The sequence below is a fragment of the Chiloscyllium plagiosum genome, chromosome 18 (genome assembly GCF_004010195.1).
Source record: "Chiloscyllium plagiosum isolate BGI_BamShark_2017 chromosome 18, ASM401019v2, whole genome shotgun sequence".
Taxonomy (NCBI): domain Eukaryota; kingdom Metazoa; phylum Chordata; class Chondrichthyes; order Orectolobiformes; family Hemiscylliidae; genus Chiloscyllium; species Chiloscyllium plagiosum.
The window spans coordinates 37,266,743-37,293,275 of record NC_057727.1 but is presented as its reverse complement, the minus strand read 5'-3'; the positions used below and the strand labels follow the sequence as shown (position 1 = coordinate 37,293,275).

Genomic DNA, 26,533 nt, shown 5'->3' with positions numbered 1-26,533 from the left:
ACTATTGACTGAGTTAGTTGTAGTCATTGAGACTGTAGAGCTTAACATGGCATACGTATGGAATGAGGTAAACCAAAGGACCTAATTTGGAGTTATAGTTAGTCTCCATACCTTTGAAAGCTTTAAATAGTTGACACTGTGTAAACACCCAGCCTGAAGCCTGGAGAATCCTTTGCTTTACAACAGCTTTTCCTTTCAAACAATTCAAAACTTCATCGCCAAATGCTGTCTGGGGCCTGATGCAATCTGATGGTGTCCTGAAGGCATGTTGAGGCTCACAGAGCCTGAAAGAGACCCTGTGGCTCAGTGACTTGCATCAAGAACGTGACATTGAATTCAGCATGTTATCCAGAAGCAAACTAAGAGGAGTGGGAGCTGCCGTTTACAGCAGTTCTGACAACAATTGCTCTGATGACTGAGATTTAAGAATTGTTAAACATGACTGGCACCAAGACGGTCAACTCACATTGTTTATGACAGGATGTCAGTCCTAGCATTTTCTGATCTGAATGATAGGGTGCATGAACATTAGTACAACTATAGGCTAGTACAATAGCATAGGTTAGTTCAGGGTCCTAAGAAGTGTATTCCTCAAATGAATTCACAAGGTGAGCAGTTCTGCATTCTTATGGTTTCTGCTCCATTAGACGTTTCCAAAACATGGGTATACTTATACATTATTTCAGAATAAGACAGGAAATGTAGCATTTACTCAATATTATTTTTGTTTTGATATGCATTTATTTTGTATAAATTACATATATGCAGTACCTGATAGTGGTTAATATTTAGGAGAATTTATAACATGGCTGTTAAGATAAATTCTTAATTTTTTTCCAAATCTGCTTCTCCAAGAACAACATTAGCTCACTTTCTCATTTGAGGGCATGAGTTTTCTTCTATTCATGCCATGCCATTCATAAGATATTTCTCCCACATCCTCCTTTTGCCTGTTATTCCTCCATTTTTCTTGAACCTGAGGTTCATTTATAAAAAGATTTCATGAATTTAAATAAGTTATTCTACAAGGTAAGGTCATGCCCCCAAACAAACCAGGTAAAATTGATACCAACTATCACATGTCTGAGCTAGCAGGGCCATTACCAGCATGATGTAAATCTTTTTAAAAAGCTTACAGCATTACCATGGCTGTGAAATATTGTAATGATCCCTCACTTTCAAAGCTTCACTCTTAAAAGAGTTTTCTTTATTTTAGTTTACCTCAGAACCATAGAACAGTTAACGCACAGGAAGATGTCATTCAGCACATTGTGTCTGAATAAAGTAGCTGCACATTCTAATCCCTCTCACCAGCACCTGGTCTATTGCCTTGCAGTTTCCAGGAGCTGATCCAGGTTCCTTTGAAATAAGGTGAGGCTGCTGCCTCAACCACCAAAATAGGCAGCAAATAGCAAACCCTCCCTATCATCTCGGTGAGAGCATGGTTCTTCACATCGCTTTCTACCATTCTCTTTAAATCTTTGTCTACCAGGGGACTAGAGACAAGCCCATCATTTTGCCTCATAACTGCAACATCCAAGCACTGACATGATTCACACAAACCTTCTCTGTATTCTCTCCAAACCAGTTATATCTTTCCTGTAATGTCAACTATACAAAGAACTCCACTGTGGCCTAAGCAGTATCCCATATAGTTCCAACATTACATTCCTGCTTTTATATTTATCACCCAATGAAGTAAAGCAACCCTTATCCCTTCTTTACCACTTTATCTACCTCTCCTGCTACCTTCAGAGCCCAGTTGACATAAACTCCAAGGTCTTTCACTTCCTTTACCCATCTCAATATCCTCCTATTTATTCCCTTATTTTGTTTGCTCTCTTCAAATACAGAACCTTGCACTTTTTCTAGATTGAATTCCATTTACCACTATTCTGCCCCCTCAGCTATACTGTTGATATCATCCTGAGGTTGACAGTCATTCTCTATCAACTACGCACCCTATTTTTATATTTTATGCAGATTTTCCAATCACAGTTCCCTCATTTAAGTTCAAAATGTTAGTATATGCCACAAACAGCAAAGGACATAGCACCGATCCTGTGAAACACCACTGGAAACTGTTTTCTATTGCCAAAAAAATCTGTTGACTAATACCCTTTGTTTCCCATTACTGAGCCAATTTTAGATCCAACTCACTATATTCCCCAATATCCCTTTAAGTTTTTTGACCAGTCTGCCATGTCAAATACCTCACCAAAATTAATGCAGACAACCTCCTCTAGAATCATCCTTGTTGCTTCCACAAAAGATTAACTAACGCAGGACCTCCCTTACCAAAACCATGCTGATTATCTGATTAATTTGTGTATTTCTAAATACAGTTAATCCTGTCTGTTCGCATTGATTCCAGTCATTTGCCCACTAGCGAGGTCAGATTGACCAGGATATATCTTTAAAAAGCATTTCAAGTTCCACTGAGCTAGTCAAGCTGTTCTAGTCCAGTTAAAATACTGACATCTCCCTGACAATGTGAAAGATTGCTCAGGTATGTCCTGAACACACAAAGTAGGACAAATCCAACTGGCCACTTATCGCCTCACAATCAGCAGTAATGTGATAGAACGTATCACCAACATTGCTGGCAAGCAGAAGCTACTCAGCAATAACCTGCTCAGTGATGCCAAGTTTGGGTTCAGCCATTTAGCTCCTGATCTCAGTATATCCTTGGTTCAAGCTTGGATAAAGGAGCTGAATCCCAGAGGTGAGGTAAGAGTGACAGCCCTTGACATCAAGGCCACATTTGACCAAGTGTGGCATCAAGGAGCCCTACCAAAACTGGAATCAATAGAAATCAGGTGGCAACTATCCACTGCTTGGAGTCATACCTGGCACATAGGAGAATGGTTGTGATTATTGGAGGTCAGTAATCTCAGCACCAGGACATCTCTGCAGGAGTTCCTCAGGCTAGTGCTGTAGACCCAAACACATTCAACTGCTTCATCAACGACCTTCCCTCCATAAGGCCAGAAGTGAGGATGTTCGCTGATGATTGCACAATGTTCAGCATCATTTACGATTCCTCCGATACTTAAGCAGTCCAAGTTCAAATGCAGCAAGATCTGGACAGTATCCAGAGTTGGACTGATAAGTGGTAAGTCACATTCGTGCCACACAAATGCCAGGCAATGAACATCTCTAATAGGAGACAATTTAATCACCGCCCCTTGAAATTCAGTGGTGTTACTATGGCTGAATTCCCCCAACATCAACATCTTAGGTGTTACCATTCACCAGAAACTCAAGTGGACTCACCATATAAATACAGTGGCTACAAGAACATGTCAGAGACCAGGAATGCTGTGGCAAGGAACTTGCCTCCTGATACTCCAAAGCTTGTCCACCATCTACAGTGCATAAGTCAGGAGTGCAATGCAATACTCCCCACTTGCCTGGATGGATGCAACTCCAAAACCACTGAAGAAACTTGACACCATCCAGGACAAAGCAGCCTGTTTGATTGGCACCACATCCACTCCCTCACCACCAACGCCTGGTAGCAGTAGTGTATACTAAGTACGAGATGTACTGCAGAAATTCACCAAAGATCCTTGGACAGCATCTTACAAACCCATGACCACTTCCATCTAGAAGGTCAAGGGCAGCAGACACGTGGGAACACCACCACATGCAAGCTCCCCTCCAAGCCACTCACCATTCTGCTTTGGAAATATATTCACCATTCCTTCATTGTCACTGGGTCAAAATCCTGGAATTCCCTCCTTAATGGCATTGTGGGTCTGTCGACAGCACATGGACTGCATCTGTTTAAGAAGGTTGCTCACCACTATCTTCTCAAGGGTAACTCAGAATGAGCAATAAATGCTGGCCCAAATGCAACGCTCACATCCCACGAGTGAATTTAGACCTGCAGACCTTCAGTTCTTTTGACCCATGTCTAAATCTAGCAAAGTTTGGAAATTGATCCTCAGAGCATTCAGTATTTCCACCTGGGCTTCCTCTAATAATTCATTTGGGGGTGGCGATTTATCCTCCTTTTGAAGTGGCTAGTGCTTTGATACATTCCTTCTCATTATGGTGATTTTTATCAAATATTTCTCACCACTGTTTAACAAGGATGTGTGTATCATCACTCGCTGTGAAACCAGAGACAAAACTCTCACCAAGAAACCTGCCCACATCTTCTGCAGCCATATCATGTTCGTCTCTGATAAGTCCAGCCTGCATTACTGTCTTCAATTAAGATATATCCTTGAGCCACCTTTAAGGAAGCAACTAATTAATTAGTGACACGTTTTCAAGTATGCATCATTAACGGCAAATTTCCCCAGTCTCCATTGGTTGTGATTTTCAAAACAATTTGCTTTGTATTTCCCAACTTGTGCTGGCAGTAGACAAGATGTCTCAATAATGGCTTGTAAAACAAAGCTTTCAGCAAATGTGTAGACTTTGTTATGAAGTTTCACAATTTTAAAGCCAATTCAGAATTACATTGAATGGTTTCTCTTTATTCAGGTCAGCCAGTATACATTTGCAATGTGCAGTTACCGGGAGAAAAAAGCTGAACCTCAGGAACTGCTGCAACTGGACGGATACACAGTGGATTACACTGACCCACAGCCAGGTGAAACGCTTTAATTCAATACTGACATCTAGAGAAAACACTAACATAAAACATGAAATAACTGCGAAGCAAGTGGCTTTTCTTTGGCTTGACCTGACTGTTTTGTCATAACCATAATTTAGAAAAGGTTTATTCGTGATGGCAACAGCAAATGTCCAGCACCACTCACTGTAATGTTTGTTTTCTCTACCTTGGCAATGACCTGTCAAGATGGACTATGGCTTTTTGTAGAACCCACTTAACAGAAGTCCACACTGTCATGTCTTCTGTTGGAAACATCCCTCCGTCTGTGTTTCCATCACAAGTTGAATTAAAAATTTACAATCAAAATGTAATAACACTTTACATTTGTACATTCTCCAGCTGGGTACATCATTCCATGTTCTTCACTTTTCTAAGCTTGAGCTCTGTGTCTTTGCCTTTGCCTTCCTCTCCAAATTAAGTTAAAAATCACACAACACCAGCCTATAGTCCAACAGCTTAATTTGGAAGTACAAGCTTTCAGAATGCTGCTTCCTCATCAAGTAGCTGTCTGACAAAGGAGCAGCACTCTGAAAGCTTGTACTTTCAATTAAACCAGTTGAACCATAACCTGGTGTTGTGTGATTGTTAACTTTGTCCACTCCAGTCCAATACTGGCACCTACACACCCAGTTTAAGTGGCAGAAATGTCAGACTTGTTCATTCACCTCTTTTGAACTTTTTTTTTTCCCCTAACTAATTCTCAGTCTTACTATCTTTTTTTAGTACATTTAAAAGGTCCTCCGTGCAGCCTATCACTTGACTACATCTGATCTCTTGCAAGAAGCTATAACCAACTATTGCTTGGAGTTCAGTCATAACTTGAACATTGTCACAGCTACTTTAAGCTATAATTGTCACATAATAATGTAAATCTAATTCAAATTGTCAATCGTGAAACACTGACATTTTAAACCAGGTGCATTGATCCCATCAACATTTAAAAAGTTGCTGACAAAAGGTCTGTAAATTCTTGTAAGATTGCATCTCTCACCTCATAATTCCTTCATTGGTAATATATGCAATTCTTACATATGTACACACTTTCTTCTCTACTATCTCTCTTGCCATCATATATTTATGATAATTCCATATCAAATTTTTCCATTACAAATTGCCATGCCCACATTTATAATGAAAATTGATTGTGTAAAATTGTGAACACTAATTATATCCTCCTTCCCTCCAGTTGTTGTCCTTTAGTCTTTCAATTTTGCCTCTCAGCCTGTAGTGAATTTCAGCAGTCTGCTTCTTAAATCGCAAGCAGTTTTAACATTTAACGATAAGTTATGTCAAACCAAAGCATGTTGTACTATTAAGAAACAAATATGTCTTTAAATTATGGATTGAATGATATCTACATATCCTGTTGACATTATCTCCTGCCCTTTCGAGATAATTTCAAAATTATATTCCGTCTTCACTCACTGTATGCAACACTATAAGAAATAAACTGACAGTGTCGTAAAGGATCTACACATTACATTTAGTAATACCAGAGTTACTCTTTGTCACACTTTAGTCATTGCACTTCAGATGTCACCTTTTTACTTAGTGTAAAATATATTTTTTTCATAAAGATTATTGTTTCAAGAATTAAATTGGTGCCTTTCTGTAATTAAGGTAATGAGTGGTACTGGAAAAATGTAAGCGATTGACCTCTTGAGAAAGTATAAGACTGTTGGATCACCTACAGGCTTAGAGAGATTATTCTTTTTCAGTTGCAGCTGTATGGATGCATTATATTTTAGGTGTTAATAAAATTATGAATTTGTAGTGTAGCACATTGGACCAGTAGTGCTCAGGGCAGGAACAGCAGTTTTAATACAGTCTCAGCCATGTTGCTGACAAAAGATGAAACTAAAATGTCAGAAACCAAACAATAAGTAGGAGAAATTAAAGCTACTCAGGGAATCTCTACTATTGCCTGCTAATAGCTAAGAAGTGTTTGTGGTACCATGGTATTATTAAATTCTTATAATGGGTAGAGAGATGGGAAAAAAGATATATATGTGATATCACAGAATCATAAATTTATGCAGTACAGAAGAAGCCCTTGAGCCAATTGCATTGCCAAAAATACATCACTACTTATACTAGTCCCACATACCTGCATTACACCTATAGCCTTGAATGGTCTGACATTTCAATTATTCATCTAAGTATTTTCTTTAAATGTTCTGAAGCAGGACATAGCAAAGAGCAGAAAATCATAGTAAGGAGAAGGTAGCAAATCAAAATGAGAGGAAACCCTACAAATTGAAACTGGATAACAAAAGCTACATTTATAGAACATACTGAGCTTTGGTTTCATTCTTTATCATCTATAATTTAACTAATTAGTTCACTCACACAGTACCTTTCAATGCTGGGTGATTAAGCTCACTGTTGCTGATTCCTGGTTAACTTTAATTATAACATTGCACCATTTCATTGTGCATAATTATATCAAAATGAACTAACTGCAGGTTTCTTTGTTTTATTTGAGGAGATAAAGACTTTATAGAGTCAGAGATGTAGAGCATTGAAACAGACCCTACACAGTCCAACTCGTTCATGCTGACCAGATATCCTAACCTAATCTAGTCCAGTTAATCAGCATTTGGTCCATAGCCCTCTAAACCCTTCCTATTCATATACCCATCCAGATGCCTTTTAAATGTTGTAATTGTATCAGCCTTGACCATTTCCTCTGGCAGTTTATTCCATACACTGTCCTCTGTGTGAAAAGGTTGCCCCTCAGGTCCCTTTTAAATCTTTTCTCCCTCAGCTTAAACCTGTGCCCTCTAGTTTTGGACTGCCCTACTCTGGAGAAAGGACCTTAGCTATTCACCTTATCCATGCCCCTCATGATTTTATAAACTTCTATAAGGTTACCCCTCAGCCTCCAACTATCCAGGGAAAATAGCCCCAGTCTATTCACTTTCTCCCTATAGTTCAAAACCTCCAAGCCTGGCAACATCCTTGCAAATCTTTTTGGAAACTTTTATGACCAGCAGATATCTTAAAGCACTTTACAGCCAATGAAGCCTTTTTTGGACTCATTTACGGGATAGGAATTTCATTGGCTTAGTCAAGTTTTTTTTTTGAAGTGTCATTATAGTAATGTTGGAAACATGCTTCTAATTTGTGCACAAAAAGCTCTCATGTAACAATGACCAGATAATCTGTTTCAATAATGTTGATTGAGAGATAAATATTGACTTGGTTACCAGGGCTAATTCCCCTGCTTTTGTTAAAAATATGTCATGAGATCTTTTACCTGAGAAAGCAGATAGACCTCAGTTTAAAGTCAGCACTTTAAACAGTGCAGCATTTTCTCCATACTGCATTGGTGTGTCAACTTAGATTGTGGCACAGACCCACAACCTTCTGACTCAGTGGTTAGGATGCTACCAACTGAGCCATGATTGACTGATTTGGACAAAATTCAAATTTTTTTTTTAAATCCTAGAAGTACAGTAATTGCAAATTCACAACAGTAAATTGGCAATGGCCAAAGAATTGGTTTTTTGACCTTTCGTAAAATTGGTTAGTATAAACCTTATGAAAATGGAGCCACCTATTTTCTTCTCTAAATATACTTTTAGGCAGCCCTGTAGATGGGTCGACTGCATTCCTGCCCAAAGTAGGTGGAAAGGTGCTATTTAATATGCCAATACATGCCATATGATATTTTCCATTTTGCTTTCTGCCATATTGCCACTACATATTTACACCTGCACCTACACCACAAAACAATTCTGCTGAGTTTTTTTTTTTGCCCTATTCCTATCCCAAATCCTCCCTGTTTCTTGGACTCTGACATCTCCATTACATTCTTATTGATTTGTTGTTTCATTTCAAAGGTCTGCAATCCTGTATAATATTAAATAGTGAATTGTTAAAATGTATACAATCAGCTGGTACAATAGCATCCTGTGCAGACTCTAGGATAAGAATGGAATGGGGTGGCCGGCCGGGTACAGTGTGGTTGAAATTATTTGACTAATGACTCTGAGAGGAAGATTATGCAAGTCCCAGTGGTGAAACTAGATTGAGTTGCCTTTTAAACATACATTGATGTCAAACTGTTCAGTCAATGCTAACTTTAAAGACCAGAGATTTAATTTCAAATATGTTATTCAGAGCCTGAGGAAAAAAGGAAATATTTATTGTATTAGAAATCAGATATTAGTGTAAAACTTAAATGATTGCAACAATTAGAAAGACATCTTGGGTACTTAAAAATGTTAAAGTATTTCAAACTTAAAGTTTGTTAAATAAGCATAATAGATATTGCATGCTTCACACAATTTTTTATAACTTCCAACATGGAGAATTGCCCATATATTTCAGTGCATTTTGTACATTGGATTCTGCAGTATTTCCATTCCTAGATGTTAAATAGTATCTCAATTTTTTTTAAAGAGTGTTATCATAAGTTAAATTCTTACGTGTATGAACAAAACTCAGTTTGCGGCAGGAGTCTCTAAGTAGTAATAGCCATGTAAACCCATTTCATGAACCTTTTCAATGGTACATCTGTTATAATGACGTCCATGTAGAAATGTCATTGTGTATTCTTCTCATAATTGTTAAATAATCTACCATCTAGGTTTGGAGGGTGGTAGGGCGTTCTTTAATGCAGTTAAGGAAGGAGACACTGTGATCTTTGCCAGCGATGACGAACAGGATCGTATCCTTTGGGTTCAGGCAATGTACCGTGCAACTGGTCAATCACACAAGCCCATTCCTCCGACTCAAGTCCAAAAACTTAATGCCAAAGGAGGAAATGTGCCCCAGTTGGATGCTCCCATCTCACAGTTTTGTAAGTTATTAACCATATTTACTGTGAAACTGCATGTTGCATGACAGTTAGTTGTAGTTATTTTAGTAATAAAACTTTAATGGGCACAAAGCGATGACATTTGTCTAAATGTTACTGTGGTACAGAATGGGCTTCCCATGTCCCTCAGGTATTTTTTGAATAATTATAGAGACATACATTCTAACTGAAAAATTTGGGCAAGAAAATTATTCGATTGATGTTATTGGTGCTTAAAGAGAATTTTTGAGGAAATGCCCCATAATCATGAATGTTCTGGAAGAGATTACCTGAACCTTCTTTTGGTGTCACTCAGTTACCACATATTGCTCCATTTCATGCTTTTCAAATGTGAATGTCAGTAAATACTTTGGATAGAGCTCCACTTTCTTTTTAGAAGATATCCATCAGGTGATTTTTCTTATATTTTTTAAGCAAAGATTTCAATGTCTTGCCTTGCACTGGCTGGTCTATTTTTCCTTAATTTAGTTTTACCTCCCTTTTTGAAGGTAGGTGTTACATTTGCTGTCTGGAGGCCTCTCAGACTCTTGTGTTCTATTGAATTTTGTATATCAATACTCATGTCTCCACAATTTGTTCCCTAGTTTGTTTGGACAACTGGAGGTGCGGTCCGCCTGGATTTTGGAGTTTCGCCCTTCTTAAATTCTGGTTTTTGTTACCTAGGCATGCCAACTCAATGTGCTCTATGAGCTGCTGCTCATTTTACTGCCACCATCCCCTTTACATGTGAGCAGGACCTGCTTGATCTAGTCTGGTAGAGGAAACCCACTTCCTATTCTAAGTAAAGGAGTGCCTTCGAGGACATACATTTTTGAAATATCAGGGAGTTGACAACAAGATGTGTTAATACAAAAGAGGAATTGAGGCTGTGGAAAATTAGCTGTGATCTTGCTGAATGGCGGGTTAGGCTCAGGGGGCTAAATTGCCGTTCCTACTCCTATTAAGTCCTTAACCTGATATAGTTTATTGCATGTTAGCAACCACTTATAGGTTACATTAACAGGATAGATACTGTTACAGAACCTCTGAGAAGGATTACTCTCTCTCGTTCAACATTTCAAGCCATTCTACTGGCAAGTCCATATGTGGATGTCATAGTGGTTGGTATTTATGGCAGTCCTCAGTACTAACCCTTTTGGACAATAAACAAATCTTCAGATACAATAAAGATATTGAAGCATAGCAGCAAAGATTCACAAGGATTTTTAACATTTGAGAGGATCAAATTATTAGTAAAGACAGAGTAGATTGGTTTATTTTCTTTGGAAAAGAGAACACTAAAAGGAGACCCGATATCTTTAGCATTTGAAGACAGTTCAAAAGCTTGAATGTGGAGAAATTGTTTCCACTTGTGGGTGAATCAATAATTGGAAGTATATATAAAATAGGCACAAGCAGATTAATGGAAGAATGTAGGAGGTTTTTCTTTCACAGAAAATGGTTATAGATTGTGGAATTTGCTGCCATATGGAGTGATTGAAGCAGATGGCATTGATGTGTATAGGGATTGTTTGATGCATACATGAGGAAGAAGGGAATCAAGGATTTGGGAGGAGGAACCGTGTAATTAAAATTAAGAGAAGATTTATGTTGGTGATAAGCTATCAAATAGTAAGGGATATGCAGATATAATAGTGCAGGAAGATGAAATCGCAATTTAAACCATCAACTTCTGGTGAATGGCAGAGCAACCTTGAAAGGCTGAAAGACGTAATCCTTATTCTATTGTTTTATGTTCTTTGTAAGCCCTTTCAGTGAAAACAGAGGCAAAGTATCAATTAATTATCCCGTCCATTTCAGTGTTGGATTCCAATATTATTTATTAGGTTGGAATTTCATGAAGTGAGAAGAGATGCATTTGATACAATTTAACAAATCAGACTTTTTGTAAAGCAGAAAATGGAGCAATAAAGGACACCAATATATAGATAGGTATCCCCTTGTATGCATTTGTGCATGGAAAAAGTATTTAGTGTATACTCACCCAGTACTTTCTGTAATAAAGGTGAATTAGAAGACACTGCACCTTAATGAAGAAGAGCTGATGGCCTAGAAATTGGATCACGCTGCACTCAATTAACAAGTGTAAAATATGGCAGGTGGCATGGCTGTGCTCATTTTGTATTGAAAGTGCAGTTTGGGCTCACTCTAGATAAGAAATATATGCTGCAATCACAACTGGAACCTCAAACAAGGACATGTGTGGCACTGCCTTTAGCTATTACTCTCACTGTAGCCCATATCTTTAAAATGAAAATCTCCCAGTTTCCTGTTAATCATTCTATCACAACAGCATTCCCTCAGGCGGTGGTGTGTAATCCATTGAGATTATCATCTGTCAGCAGAAACTGGTGATTGGCATTGTCACCTTTATGTAGTTAACCATTTCTACATGCTGGACAAAATGATCTCCATTTACCATACAGAGACACAAGCTTGAGCTGGACAGCTGCATATTCTAAGCCATTGAGCATTGAGCAGATGATTACTGGCAGACTGTCCAGTGCACCTTGTATTTCCTTGTGTCCGCCCACCAGCCTTCTTTTGTAGACTATAGCTTTAAAGTCAGTCTCGAATCATCTAAAGAGAATTAGTGTGTGATCTCACACTGTGTCACCACAGGCATCTGCAGCCTCCTATCCTTCTTCTATAGGTCCTGTAGATTGTGACCAGGAATGCATCATTTGAAGACTACACCTTTTGATTAAGGAATGCATGGTGCCTGTCTCTCAGCTGGTACTTGAGAGGGTGAGATGTTGCACCTTTGAGAACACTGGCATTTTGTTCTTGAATGACACACAACTCTCAACATTTTTAGCTTCGGAAAGAGGGATCAGTGGCTGCTGTAAGCCAGAATGTACGGGGTGAAATAGAATTAAGAAGAAAAAAATCAAAACTTGGTGAGTTTTGAAGGAACCTTGAGCAATATTTCCTCTGTTATCACTCTCTAACCATTACAAGACATGCTTTTCATGCATGGTCACCCTTATCCAGTCACCACCACCTTTCTCGTGTGTGAACTTCTGTTAGAGGTAAGTACGTTTAATAGCCTTGTGAGCTGTTTTCAAGATCTCCTTCTCATCATAAAATAGTTTGTATGTTGTGCACAGAAACTACAGATATGAGGAGAAAGTAATTGTGAAAGGTAACATTTTTACCTGAACAGTTTTGGTGAGATCATTACATTTTGACCAGTTTTGTGTTGCATTCTGGAAGCTCCTGACATTGTTCCCCACTGGCCTCTTCTAACGGGCAGTAGGAGTGATACCTTGAGAGCCTTCTGTCCCGTGGAAAAGTAGTTCTCCTTTTCCACGTCCAGTGCTATGACCAGAGTCTTCAAGTGCCTCTTGCAGTCTTTACCCACATTTAGAACTTCTCTGCTGTGTGTACCCAGAGTGGATTTTCCCCATAAGAGGAGTTGGCTGCCTTTAAATAGCATCAGATACACAACTTTACCCTGCCACTGCCTACACAAATTTAACAGCGTCCTTGTGTCACCTGGACTAGTCACCTTGTGTCATCTTAACATACCCCAATGCATCGTTTATGGGTGTGATCAAATTTCTAGGCTGATAAGCCAACAATTTGAACAATTGATTTGGAAATCACAAGAAAAATATCTAACATTGCTAAAACAAAATAAGAGAAATTAATGTTATTATTTAAAATATGTCCAACTGCATCCATAGGCAATATTATTGGGTTAATATATGATATGACCTTCAATCTATAAAACATTAAAAATTGTCCTGTATTAAAATAATAGATCCTGCTATTCATTCAAAATTAACATTACAAGTTGAGCTGTACATTTTTGGGAATACAGGTCAACTGTTCATGTTACATAACAGTTAGAAGGTCAACTGAGTACTTACTTATTTAACAGGAATTTGGGTACCTGCTGTTTTTAAGGAAAATTGTGCAACACAGCAGGTATTATGGATTTAAAAGCAATAATACGTTCCTTGAAGCTTTAATATGCCAATTATAAGTACAATTATATGAGAGATATTTCATATAAAAGCTGTTAGATTTAATGCCTATTTCAAGATTTTGCCACTGTTTAGAATCTTAGAGTTTTGTTTAATTGCCTTATTAGCGGGTAAGCTGTTTTGGTTAATTTACAGTTTAATAGTTACCTGTAAAGATTGGGAGTGTTATAATATCCTGTCTGTTAACCCTTTGACTCCCATAAATGATGTGAATCACGCACAAAATTGGATGTTCATTTTCAGAGACTTCACTGCCAACTTTCATGCTCAGAACATTTTTTGTAGTGAACACCTCTGGTATGAAAGTGTGCAATGATTTCTTTTACAATAACTTTCTGATGGAATACCTAAGGGACATGCTTACACAGAAATAGGCTAAAGTAAGTGTATGCAGCTAACCATCCCCCAGCCAAAGGATTAAAAAGGAGGCAATTCAACACATAAGCATTTGATAATCTTTGTAGACCAGGAAATAATTTGCAGTAAAGTATTTTGGAACTTGTACATGAAGTGATGTTGTATGTAATATATAGGTCATAGAATTTCTAGACAATCCAGAAGTTTTTAATACCCTTACAGTAATTATTTTGTCACAAACCCTCCATTGCGAATATTACATGTTGTGAAGACACATAGTGGTCTGACACCTTGGTGCCAGTGTAAAATAAATCCTAAAATGAAATAGATTCACTGCAATGAAATCAGCTTTTTATATATATATATATTTGCAGGAAGTAGAACTGATTGCTCTGAGTAACTGTGAAACAGTATTCTGTTCAAGGCTCTTCGCTGGCCAGGTTTTTAATCTGAATATTTGAGCTCTTTGGTTCAGTAACTGTCTTGTAATATTTCTGTTTTCCATCATTCTCAAATGTAAACAACATGTCTGCACCATTTATTCTGCCATGGCCCTATGTTTAGTAACATAGGCATAGGACTCTGCCTCAAGCTATTATTTTATAAAGTTGCTGTGGCTGCAAATTAGATGTTTAGTTTAAGTCCATAATATACTTTAAGTAATTGGAATAACAGTTGTCTTTTTATGGGGAGCAATATGTTACAAAAAGTAGTATTTTCCACATAGCTGCTTGATTTATATTATTTGTCTATACATATATGATAAATGTGCTGAATACAAAAACATAAAATATTGGTAACAATCAATATTGGTCAATCACTATCTGTGGAGAGAATAGACAAGTTTACATTTTGTGTGTAAACTATTCTTCAGAACTGAAAATTAGGAATTGGATACTTGTATTCATACAGTCAGAAGAAGGAAATGGAGGTAAAATGTGCACAAACTTATGCACAACACAGAGGAATCTGGGTAAATGTGTTAAGACATTAAAGAAACAAAAGTTGAGTAAATACCTGATTATGATTCCATCAAGAAACCCAGCTTTCCTTCCTGTCCTGCTTTCAGGGATGGTTCTCTTTGTAGCACCCTAATTCACTCTTCCACAACTTCTATTTTTAGTTGTACTTTTTAAGGCATCAACTATCCTTTCCAAATGAAGGAGTTGCAACACCTGCCCATCTCTTCTTCCCACATAGTTATCCAAAGTCCTGAACACTCCTTCCATATGAAAACACAACTCTGTGAACAGGATGTAATTAAGCATCTTCTATTTACTGCTCATTGTTGGTCTCCTCTGCATTGAGGGAGCTGAATGGAAATCAGATGACTGCTTTACCAGTTTGTGAGCTTTCTACACCTCGTCATTCTAACTGCCCCTCCCATTACCACTCTGACCTCTCTTATTAATTTTATACACAGTTCCTAAAAAACACACAAGTTCCAAGAGCAATGTTAGATATCTTCCCAGAATCTTGCAACTGTCTGAACTGTTTGCAAACTATTTTCATTTGAAGAAAACTGGCCATTTCCACCTCTGTAACAGAATCAGACTCTCTGCCCCTTGACTCAGCTCACTCTTGCTGAAAACCGCACTAAGCCTTTCTTATCTCAAGATTTGACAATTATAATACACTCCTGACTGGCTCTCCACTTTCCATCCTCAATAAACTTGATATCTTACAAAACTCTTCTGCCAGGGTCTTAACTTGCACCAAGTCCTGTTCACCCATCACCCTTGTGCTCGTTGATTTATGTTGGTTCTCAGATAAGAAGTGCCTCAATTATAAAATTTCCATTTCTACTTTCATATCATCCATTGCTTTACTCTTCACAATATCTTTGCTTCTCCAATTCTAGCCTCTTGAGCATCCCTGTTTTAATTTCTCCATCATTGGTCACCATATTTCTAGCCAAGATGTGAGCCTCTGGAATTTCCTTCTTAACCTCTCCACTTCTCCATCTCTGTCCTCCTGTAAGGTGCACCTTGAGCATATGACTGTGACAAAGCTATAGGTCATCTGCGTTAATATGTGCTTATTTGACTCACTGTCAAATTTTGATTGATAACTCTCCTGGAAAGCACTTTGGGGCATATTATCTTATTAAAGACACTATACCATTTGTGTTGTTGATATCTGACTATAGGTTTTCAATTTCTTACTTTTACCAGGTTATTCACTATTATATAATGTCTTAATACTTCTGTCTCTCTCTTGACTGTGATGACTATTCAGTCATTCCTCTGTATTATATAAGTGTATATGTACACACTAGTTTTGGTTGCATTGCCCTACCGACTTGTTTATTTTCCAGTCTTGAAGAAGCATCTACATCCAAAAAGTAAACATTCTATTCTCTCCATAGATATTAAGAATCTTGCAGTATTTCCACCATTTTTAAAACTTTGTTATTGTAGTTTATGGTGGATTCAAGTACTTCTTGTACATTTATTATCTACATTATGTAGCTTCTAGAATCCTTTGCACAGTTTCCGTATTGCACATTGTAACTCTTATAATACCAGCTCTATATGGCCCATGGCATGCACTCACATGTGCTCAATAGGGTTGATCCTAAGAATGGATTTTCATGAAGTGTCCAAGTGATGTTTCAATGAAGCAATGAATACATACTTTTTCTTATTATTTTACACATAAATAAAAGATTCAAAACTGTGACCTAAATATTCAAAAATCATGATAAAAGTGCATCTTCAAAGATCAAGTAATTACTGTACATAACCCTCATAAAACTGATCATTATGTTTTGTGTTAGACTCTGTGTGACCTTTTTAATACACATTCAGCCAGCTGTCTACTTTTCCTGTTTATTTAATGATAATTAAATTCCTGCATGTAGGCATATTTCACCTTAAAGAAATCTGTTTCAAATGACATCTGTTGTGTTACTAACATACAGATATATAGTGCAGTTGAAGGATTTCATGCTGCCAATTAGTTATATCCAATGAACCAAGCAAAAGTTGCTTCATTTCTAAAATATTTTACATTGAGTTTTATTTCCTACTCTTCATAGTTTATCAAAAGTTTCCGTGTTGATATGTGGCCTCCTTTACAACTTACTGTCTGAATATAATAGATAGTCCATACTCATTGATAGACATGCAGTGATTTTATTTTTAAAATCTTGCATTTTGTATAATTGTTGAATTGGGTTTTGGTCAATCCAATAATGGATCCACAGCAGTAGAAATTATGTTGAGCAATTAGTAGCTATACAAACTGGACGTCTTCTATGTTTCCATATTGTGTATGCAAGTTTAATTTGTATAATATGAAATTTCTTGGTGATTTTAGCCATAAGAGAAGTGTTTTGCTAGATGTTCTGTTGTCTTTTCTTTTTGTTTCTTTTACTTTGCTTGAACCCTAGTACTTTGAATGACAATACCTGCTGCTAGGTTAGGGCTCCTATCTGCTTTCCTAAGCCTTGTTGCTAGTCTTTATGTTGTTCTGGTTTGTTCCTTCTTACCCTGCTAACTTCTAGCTGGACTAAAGGGTAAGTGCTTCCCTGTAGCTGGCACAGGCAGATAATCAGTACTGATTATCTGACAAATGCAATGTGTTTTTTCTTCTCAAATCTATCATGTTTAGAATTATATAGTTTAATACTCATATTTCCTGAATTTAGGTTTGACATGAAAGCTTCCATACTGCAAATCCAGATGCATGCGGTATTTGCATAATTGCCCTCTCTCTGGCTTTTATATTGTAGTTAAAGACTCCTCTTGGTATGACTTAAATATTTCTTAACATTTTCTAACCTCCATGCAATGTAAACATGAATTAACATGACAAAAAGATGTCACTAATATACTTGTTCAATTATCTCTACAGCTAATTGACTGTGTAATGCTTGAAAACAGATTGCCTTGCACAATGATATCATAATGCCTGTTTCTTCACAGCAATGATTAGCACCACTGTGGTAATTATAGTCTACTGCCAGGATAAGCACAACAAATAAACTCCACATTTATAAACCAGCTCTGGTTTACTGCATTCTTTTCATACTTATTGAACAACATGTGTTGTATCACATGAATGTTAGTATGTAAAGTGTCACAATGCATGTAGAAACAGAGGTATTATGACATTGCTACAAATCTTCACTAAGCATTATACTGCATAAAAATACTTAAATATATTAATAATACCAATGTCCTTAATTTAGCAGATGTCATTTAAAAATGACTTCATTTCCTCTTAGATCATTAATTTTATTCAAGAAAATATTTGAAATATGATTTCCCTTTAGAATTTATATTAAAAATGAATTGGAGCTTCCAATAAGATTGCTGTTGGAAAGGACAACATTTTATAAAATCTACTCCGTTGAACTCTATTTACTTTGCTGATGTCTCTTACAGTTGTTTTTTTTTAAAGCTATAAGATCAAATCTCAAGGGATTTTAGTTTTGGAAATTATTGCATGGAGTTTAGTTAATGCAGGTTATATTCATAGGAGACAATAGCAAAGGCTTTGGGAGTTGGCAAATATGTATTTGGAGTATTCCGAATGCAAAACCGAGGAGTAGGTGATGCCATCCCTCCTTATCATGAAAAATACTCCAGTTTACTCATAGACTTACCTTTGAATTACAGGCAGAAAATTCCAGCATTTAAGACAGATCTTATTTGTTTCTGTTTGATGCCTGACAAATATTCTGTATTTTGTTTTATTTTGCTGTAGTGCATTTTTGGTGGAAATGCATGGTAATTGTGAAACTTTAAATGGTGCATCAGACTCCCTTATAACGAAAAATGTAACGCAGTGTCCATGTATTTACACCAAACGTTGTTGCTATCCTATTAGATTGGTTTGGTAGTTTTGTATGCTTTAAATGCTACATATTTTATCATCAATACACTGCTATAATATTTTTAATATTTTCAAATTGCAATTGCTACATTTGAGGAATGCAGTACCACGATCTAGTGAATTTAATCAATTCGCTTAATGTGCATGTTTTGTCTTAACTGCAGTACACTATAAACCACTTACCAATCAAATGCATGGGTAATTAATGTAGAATTTTACAAATTCATATAATTCAATTTTAATGATATTTGCCAATCAAGGAAGGATCTAAAATTGATTTTACTCAAATATAGATCAATATTAAATAACCAGTCAGTGCCCTATCTGTGATTACCTTTGAAAACTGCTGGCTATCTGATCTGCATTACATTTTAAAAATACTTTTCATTCTTTACTTAAAGGGCTTGCAGATCCTTACAGGATCCAACTAAAAAGATATAATTAGCATTTTCTGGGCCACTAGGAAATGATGGTGTCCTGCAGTATGCCCGTCATGTTCTTGTTATGTGCCTTTATCAGAATGCTGAGATGTGACAAGGAGAATGTCATCCAGACCAACAAAATAGATATTGTATTTTAATAAGAAAATATCAGAAATATGCCATAGCATTTGTATTTAATATTTTTTATTTGTTTGATGAATTAATAAGTCCCTAACTATGATGGTGAAAGTTAAAAGGTATGTATCTTTTGATACTTACATTTTAAAATAATGTAGATCAGTTTCTCATTAGAGCTTGAGACCCCACAGAACATTCTCGCAGCTAGTATCTGAAAATGGATAGCTGCCATCAATCATTGTCATTTCTTCTTTTCACTTCTCCAGCTGAAGTTGACTAGTGTCATTGTTTGTTATTGTCCAAAACAGATCTTCATTCTTTTAATGTCAAAGAGATATGACATGTGCGCATTTACCAGAGGACTGAGATAGAAAGTCACCTTTTTCATGTCTGACATCTCATTGTGAACTTTCTGCTGGAAATGTTAATAAATTTATTTGACAATATTAATTGTCTCTGTTCTGATAAGTTATGAAGCACTGTAGTTAAGAATTCAATAACACACTATTATCTAACTTTAGAAAGATGCATCTTTATTCAAATAATTTCTTATTTAAAGCCTTCAAATATTGCCACATTCTCTTTGACAGGCAGTTGAATCTTTTTTTTTAAAAAGGCAATTTAGTATCAAAATGTTGTTTCATAAATTTGCGAGCTCTTAACTGTAAGATTTTGTTTGGACTGAAAATTGTTAGTGTGACACATTAAACAGATAAATGGAAAAGTGCTGTTGACATAGGATCACCACAATTTAAATTACTAAAAACTAAAAGGTTCTCATTATGTTTTTAACCCCTTAAAGTTCACTGAGAATGAAATAAGACCATATGTACCATAGGTATATACATTGTTTCAAGCACTTGGGGAATTTGATGCTTTTTATGTATTGGTGATTGATTGTAACTTACAAATACTGTACCATCATTTGTTATCCTCATATATTACAAATATATATACACATACTCCAGCATATGAATAATATATTCTATGTATATTGTAAGCAGATTAGGTTCTTATGTCATAATAATTTACAACATCATAAAAATGAATAGTTTTAACATTTGAGCAGAGCGATCAGACAGATACAGCCCTGTGAGGTTTGGCCATTATGTCCAATATTATTACATGAATGGAATGCAGATAAATATCATGAATGTATTTATTGCAGTTACTCACATTTATAGTTATCTCTTAGTTCTGTTAATGTTCCATAAAATATATTAAACATTTAATATTAAAGGTTTCTAACATGTAAAATGCTAAACGATGTTATAAAAATCATTTAATTTTCTGTAGGTGAATGTATAATATAAACTGTTCCTCTTTTTTATAATTATCTAATCTAATCAGACTCACTTCTTGGACTGAAGTAATATTTCTGCAACAAAATATAAAATGGATGAATATGAATAATATATTCAGAAACTTATAAATTAACAATTTCTTTACTGTTTAATTCATCATTTTAATCCTGCTCAAAATAATGTTAGCTATAGATTATTTCACAGAACTAATCTCCACAAATCTTATAGATACATATTCAGATTTTGAAAGCTGTAAAGGGGAACATAGCATTGAAATAATGTATCCTTTATGAGGTATACTAACAGTATCCATGGCCCAGGCAAGCCACACTGTATAACTTGTCAACAGATAGAACTATCAGCTGTAAAATTCTATCTGAATCCAGTCATTTCACTCACATGATTCTGATTCTGAATTGGTAATGCATATGATATTGTACCATTCTTGCTTCTACTTTGACTGGCACACAAAGACTGTGATGTACACTAATATACTAGAATGCATGTAAAATCCTGGATTCAAAACTAGATTTTTATAAAAATAATCTAATTCTCTTGCAATATTTGATTTGTTTGGAATTTTTAAGATTTAGATTTTCAACAGTAATGTTGTAGTAAAAATCCATATTATTGTCATCCACATTGAGTTTTAAAAATACACCAGCAAAGAATTTTGTTTTCCATAAAACAGCAGACTAGAATCAAATTTCATATTTATGTATTCTCTCAACATGTAGCTATTTAAACTGCTGGATTACCTTTATGATATGGTGCCTCAATTATAACTTTGGGGAAAATATCTTTAACTACTTCTCAAAAAATAATTTTTATTTAGAGACTGGTTTTAAAATGCCCATAGCAGTTCCCTTTAAGTCATTTATCAATAAAATAAATTATTAATTGTAAATGTCTATTTTATTAAAAAAACATCTGTATGTGAAATAATTAAGTCATCCTTTTTAAGTGGTGGATTTTGGCATTCGAAAGTAATTTCATTTAAATGAATGCACGTTTATGAAGATTGCTATTTATGGAATATTTGAACCTTTATAGAATAGCATTAAAAACTTTTGTCTAGTTTTCTATAAAGTTTCACTATCATCCAAACACAATATGTATCCAATGTCAGCAATAATATGTCTTATTTTACTTTCTTAAAATTTTTAAGTTTAGCATATTTCAAATCAATATTGTTTTATATATTTTAGTTCTGATGTAACATTGCTTCATTTTGAATTGATTTTCCCTAGATCATTAATAAAAAAAAGTCTTAACCATTCCTAACAAATGGCAAAAAGACACTTGTCTTACCTCTATTGTTAAAGCATGACTGTTCTTGAAATACAAACAGACAATCTTTGGGATCATATGTAAGTTAAAAGCTTGAGATGTACAAGACAGCGAAAGAAGGAGAAAGATTTTTAAAATGTTTTTTATTTGCCTAGGACTTGGAGAAATGCCCATGTAATGGGAAACCGACTGTATATAAAAGACAGTGAAATCTGTCTTTAATTTGACTGACAGATACAAGGACATAGTAGTGACTAGGGTGTATCTGACCACACCCAAATTGACTTCTGTTTTTATTTCTTTGGCTGATTAGGGTATTTTAGCTATGCGTGTTGAGATTAATTAGGTAGTCCCTAGGTGGTTGTGTCTCCAGGCTTCAGTTTGAAAAGAAAGCATGAATGCTCCTACTTCATTAAATCATAGCAAATAGCTGAATGTAACCTTGCTGTGCCAGTCCTTTCTGTCTTTTTGTTTAGCAGCACAGATATAGTCTCAGTCTGTTTTTCATCATGAATCCATTTTAATCTGCAATGAAGTATTCAGAATAATTTCATTGCTATATTAACCATCTTTGATTTTTCAGTCATACCCAATTCATTTGAATTGTAAAAATTATAATGACTTCTTGCTTTATTGATGCTATTAACTCAATGTAAATAGTAAATTTTGCAATTAAATGTAATCTGTATGTACTTAAAATGCTTCACCTTGATTTCACTATTTCCTTCTTTTGATTGTGTTATTATCTCATGTCTGTTTTGTCCCTCCTTCACACATGTTAGTCCCCATAATGGTACTAACAAATTTGACCGAGTGTATGGAATAGACCAGCACAGCTGTTATTAGTGCAGCCTCTCAGTCAATCCACCAGGAGGTGCACTTGAGCAAACAAAAAGTCGACATTCAGGTATCTCAGCCTGGACTAACATCTACCCCACCTATCCAGAGTGCTCGATATCAATGTTATTGATATGTCCGTGCCTTTAACTGACTATTTTTATGTATTTCTAAATAACTAATTTTGAATATACAAATAAAAAACATAGTATATCCAATATAAATATTTTCTAACATTGCTTGAAAAATAGTTTCCAGACAGGGCTGGTCCATATTATGGTTCTAATCTTAGTTTGATACCTGCATATCAGTTTAAAGACCGACTCTATTGTAAAACAATTGTGATCCCATATTTGTGGCATAAAGTATGTACTCTTTCAAATAAAATATTCTCACTTAATTTCTCAGTTAAATTCTGACACAAAACTGGTTTAATTACAATGGACCAACATTGGGAACAATATCAGTTCCATTATTTCCTGGTACTTAGTGGCAAAACAATCCTTAAATAAAATCTGAATTTGAATTGCATTCTGTGGAATGGCAGAATCTATTGAGAAAAATATCATGCAGTAAAAATGTTAATTAGATATCAGCACACATCATATGGTACTTGACTGGATACAGTTATTTGTGCAATATCTTTTATAATTGTGCTATACTGGAATTGAAGATAACATTCCAGAGCGATAAAATCTGTTGCAAGAAAAGTTTTCAGAAAACCGACGAAAAGACAAACAAGCCCAGGTAGTGAGATATTAAAACATTGTAAAGAGCATGCCTGCTTAATTTGTCTGCTCAATTTTCATGTTTGAAATTTTTTCCTAAGTATACTCTTTTCTGTATATGTGCCTGGAAAACAGATGCAGACAGAGCGCAGAAGCATGGGATGGATGAATTCATCTCTGCAAATCCATGTATGTTTGATCATGCTACACTGTTTGAAACACTACAAAGGCTGACTCTGGACCACAGACTGAATGATTCCTACTCTTGTTTGGCAAGTATATTTATAAAATTATAATGTTTTAATTGAGCTGACAAATTTTACTCTATTTTAAGTCGATGTAAACTATCAACACTGAAGTGGAACAATGGAAGCAATGTGCATATTAACTTAAATTATTAACTACATTATTTATTGTTAACACAAGCATGCTTTATACTCTTCGGGAACTTTAAGGTTCCTTCCATGAAACTGTGAACATTCATCTTTCTACAAGCAATTACACAGTCTTCAAATTTCCTTTTTATTCACACCTCAGGTTGAGAGGGAGACTGGTGAAAAGTCAAGGACATTAACTGTCTTGTAACCTTATCAAAAAAAGGACATTTAGTTCACATGATTCTTAACTCTTCTGTGTGCTAGCTTTCCTTAATTAATCCACTTTTGCACAAGCGGCTATGAATATTGTCCAAGAAATGACTATTGTCATTTATGTCAATGATTTGGATGTGAACCTAGGAGTGTAGTTAGTAAGTTTGCAGGTGACACCAAAATTGGAGGTGTAATGGACAGTGAAGAAGGTTACCTCAGAGTACAACAGGATCTGGACCAGATGGGCAAATGGTCTGACGAATGGCAGATGGAGCTTAATTTAGATAAATGCGAGGTGACACCATTTTGGAAATGCAAATCAGAGCAGAACTTATACACTTAATAGTAAGGTCCTGGGGGTGTTGTTGAACAAAGAGACCTTGGAGTGCAGGTTTGTAGTTCCCTGAAAGTAGTGTTACAGGTAGATAGGATAATGAAGAAGGTGTTTAGTATGCTTTCCTTTATTGGTCAGACCATCGAGTACAGGAGTTGGGAGGTCATGTTGTGGCTGTACAGAACATTGGTTAGGCCACTGTTGGAATATTGCATGCAATTCTGGTCTCCTCCCTATCGGAAGGATGTTGTGAAGCTTGAAAGGGTTCAGAAAAGATTTACAAGGAAGTTGTCTGGGTTGAAGGGTTTGAGCTATAGGGATAGGCTGAATAGGCTGGGGCTGTTTTCCCTGGAGAGTCGGAGGCTGAGGAGTGATCTTAGAGGTTTATAAAATCATGAGGGGCATGGATAGGATAAATAGACAAGATCTTTATTCCTGGGATGGGTGAGTCCAGAATAAGAGGACATAGGTTAAGGGTGAGACGGGAAAGATATAAAAGAGACCTAAGGGGCAACGTTTTCATGCAAAGGGTGGTGCGTATATGAGGTGGTGGAGGCTGGTGCAACTACAGCATTTAAAAGGTATCTGGATGGGTATATGAATAACAAGGGCTTAGAGGGATATGGACCAAGTGCTGGGAAATGGGAAAAGATTAGGTTAGGATATCTGGTCAGCATAGACAAGTTGGACCGAAATGTCAGTTTCCATGCTGTACATCTCTATGATTCTATTAGGTAATATTTGCAATTCTCGACTCAATTGGAACTATCACTCACCCACCTGAAACTAAGCTGGGCTGGAATATTATGGCCAACTTCTTCACAATTTTCACCCTTACTCCCTTGGTATTCTTGGATGTATCTGATCCAGTCTAGGTGACTTATCAACTTTAAGCATAAGCAGGTTATCTTTTTATAACCATTTTATACATTTTTAGTTCATCCAATATCTCATTTTCTCACTTTGACTTTGGCGGCATCTTCTGCTTTGATAATGACTGATGCAAAATGGCTATTCCCTTTGCATCCATTCATAAATGGGTTTCACAGGGGCAGGAATGGTTGCTTGATGTTTCAGGGTTTAGAACTTTTAAAAAGAACAGGGAGGTTGGAAAAAGAGGAGGGGGTGTAGCATTGCTAATCAGAGAGTGCATCACAGCTACAGAAATGAAGGTTGTTGAGGAAGGTTTGTCTGTTGAGTCAGTATGGGTGGAAGTTAGGAACAGCAAGGGAACAGACCACCGAATAGCAGTAGAAAGATTAAAGAACTCATAGGCGGGCAGATTCTGGAAAAATGCAGAAGTAACAGGGTTGTTGTTATGGGTGATTTCAACTTTCCCAGTATCGACTGGAACCTTCTAAGTGCAGATGGTTTGGATGGAGCTGTTTTTGTCAGGTGTGTTCAGGAGGGTTTCCTCACTCAGTATGTAGACAGACCGACGAGGGGAGAGGCCATTTTGGATTTGGTGCTCGGCAACAAGCCAGGACACATGTCAGATCTCGTGGTGGAAGAGCACTTTGGTGACAGTGATCACAGCTGCCTCACATTTAGCATAGTCTTGGAGAGTGAAAGGAGCAGTTATCGAGGGAAGATATTTAATTGGGAAAAAGGAAATTATGACGCTATCGGACAGGAGTTGGGGAGTACAGACTGGAAGCAATTGTTCCACAGAACGGGCACAGCAGGCATGCGGAGACTATTTAAGGAGCAGTTGTTGCAAGTGATGCATGAATTTGTTCCTCTGAGATGGGTAAGAAGGGGTAAGATTAAGGAACCTTGGATGATAAGAACAGAGGAGCTTCTCATCAAAAGAAAGAAGACAGCTTACACAAGGTAGAGGGAGCAAGGATCTAGCACAGCTTTAGAGGATTACAGGCTTGCTAGAAAGGAGCTCAGAAATGGACTTTGGAGAGCCAGGAGGGAGCACGAGAGGAATAAGAGAATGATCAGGGAGAAGGTAGGGCCGATCAGGGATAGTGGAGGGAACTTGTGCGTGGAGTCTGAGCAAATAGGGGAAGCCCTAAATGAGTTTTTTGTTTTGGTTTCCACCAAGAAAAGGGAAATTATTGTAAATGAAAACTTTGAGGAATTGGAATACAGTCTTGACCCGATCAAGATTGATGAAGTTGATGTGCTGGAAATTTTGGAAAACATTAAGATTGATAAGTCCCCAGGGCCAAACCAGATTTGAGCCTGCTGGACACAATTTCCTCATTCCTGAAGAAGGGCATATGCCCGAAACGT

At 36.5% G+C, this 26,533-nt stretch overlaps 1 protein-coding gene across 29 annotated transcripts in view; it reads left to right on the top strand.

Annotated features, from left to right (window-relative positions):
* The window catches only part of cadpsa (Ca2+-dependent activator protein for secretion a), a 585,960-nt gene that overhangs the window by 367,065 nt on the left and 192,362 nt on the right, over positions 1–26,533 (top strand). For 18 of the 29 annotated variants that reach the window (XM_043708232.1, XM_043708233.1, XM_043708243.1 and 15 more), the window contains exons 10-13: positions 4,498–4,606; positions 9,225–9,437; positions 17,313–17,324; positions 23,501–23,637. In XM_043708232.1, coding sequence (XP_043564167.1) covers positions 4,498–4,606; positions 9,225–9,437; positions 17,313–17,324; positions 23,501–23,637 — 471 coding nt within the window. The remainder of the gene's footprint in view (positions 1–4,497; positions 4,607–9,224; positions 9,438–17,312; positions 17,325–23,500; positions 23,638–26,533) is intronic. The other 11 variants (XM_043708254.1, XM_043708227.1, XM_043708249.1 and 8 more) reach the window with 1 other exon arrangement.